Source organism: Helobdella robusta, assembly GCF_000326865.2.
Source record: "Helobdella robusta unplaced genomic scaffold HELROscaffold_71, whole genome shotgun sequence".
In the NCBI taxonomy this organism is placed as follows: domain Eukaryota; kingdom Metazoa; phylum Annelida; class Clitellata; order Rhynchobdellida; family Glossiphoniidae; genus Helobdella; species Helobdella robusta.
This window is the reverse complement of record NW_008705401.1, coordinates 462388-462689: the sequence shown is the minus strand read 5'-3', so window position 1 is coordinate 462689 and position 302 is coordinate 462388. Positions and strand designations below refer to the sequence as shown.

General features: G+C 46.0%; 1 protein-coding gene across 1 annotated transcript in view; it reads right to left on the bottom strand.

Annotated features, from left to right (window-relative positions):
• Positions 1-220: 220 nt before the first annotated feature.
• Positions 221-302, bottom strand: part of HELRODRAFT_181460 (hypothetical protein) — a gene marked incomplete at both ends in the record, with an annotated part of 2046 nt that continues 1964 nt past the window's right edge. Inside the window, one exon of the mRNA XM_009031259.1 lies at positions 221-302. This exon is cut by the window's right edge and continues 161 nt beyond it. Within this exon, the coding sequence (XP_009029507.1) occupies positions 221-302 (82 nt within the window).

Here is a 302-nt window from a genome sequence, read left to right as displayed (position 1 = left end):
AATAAAAGAAAAGTAATTGACGATTATCTTCTTTCTCATTCTTCGCTTTTCCAATCAATCCTATCCATTGCAACATCCTTTGTAGGAGTTGGGCCTAGGGGTTGGTTTCTCAGCTCCTCAACGGCATGTTTAATTCATGTTTTCTTTGGTGCAGAACTACGGGTTTTCCAGGTTCCAGGTCGAGATCTTCAAAGCAGTTGGTGAGGCGGACGGGATCGGCTCATTGGACACGCATGACACCAAACAACCATCGCAATCGTCGTTTCTCGATCATCCCTTCGACGGTTGGTCGGTTCTGGCAT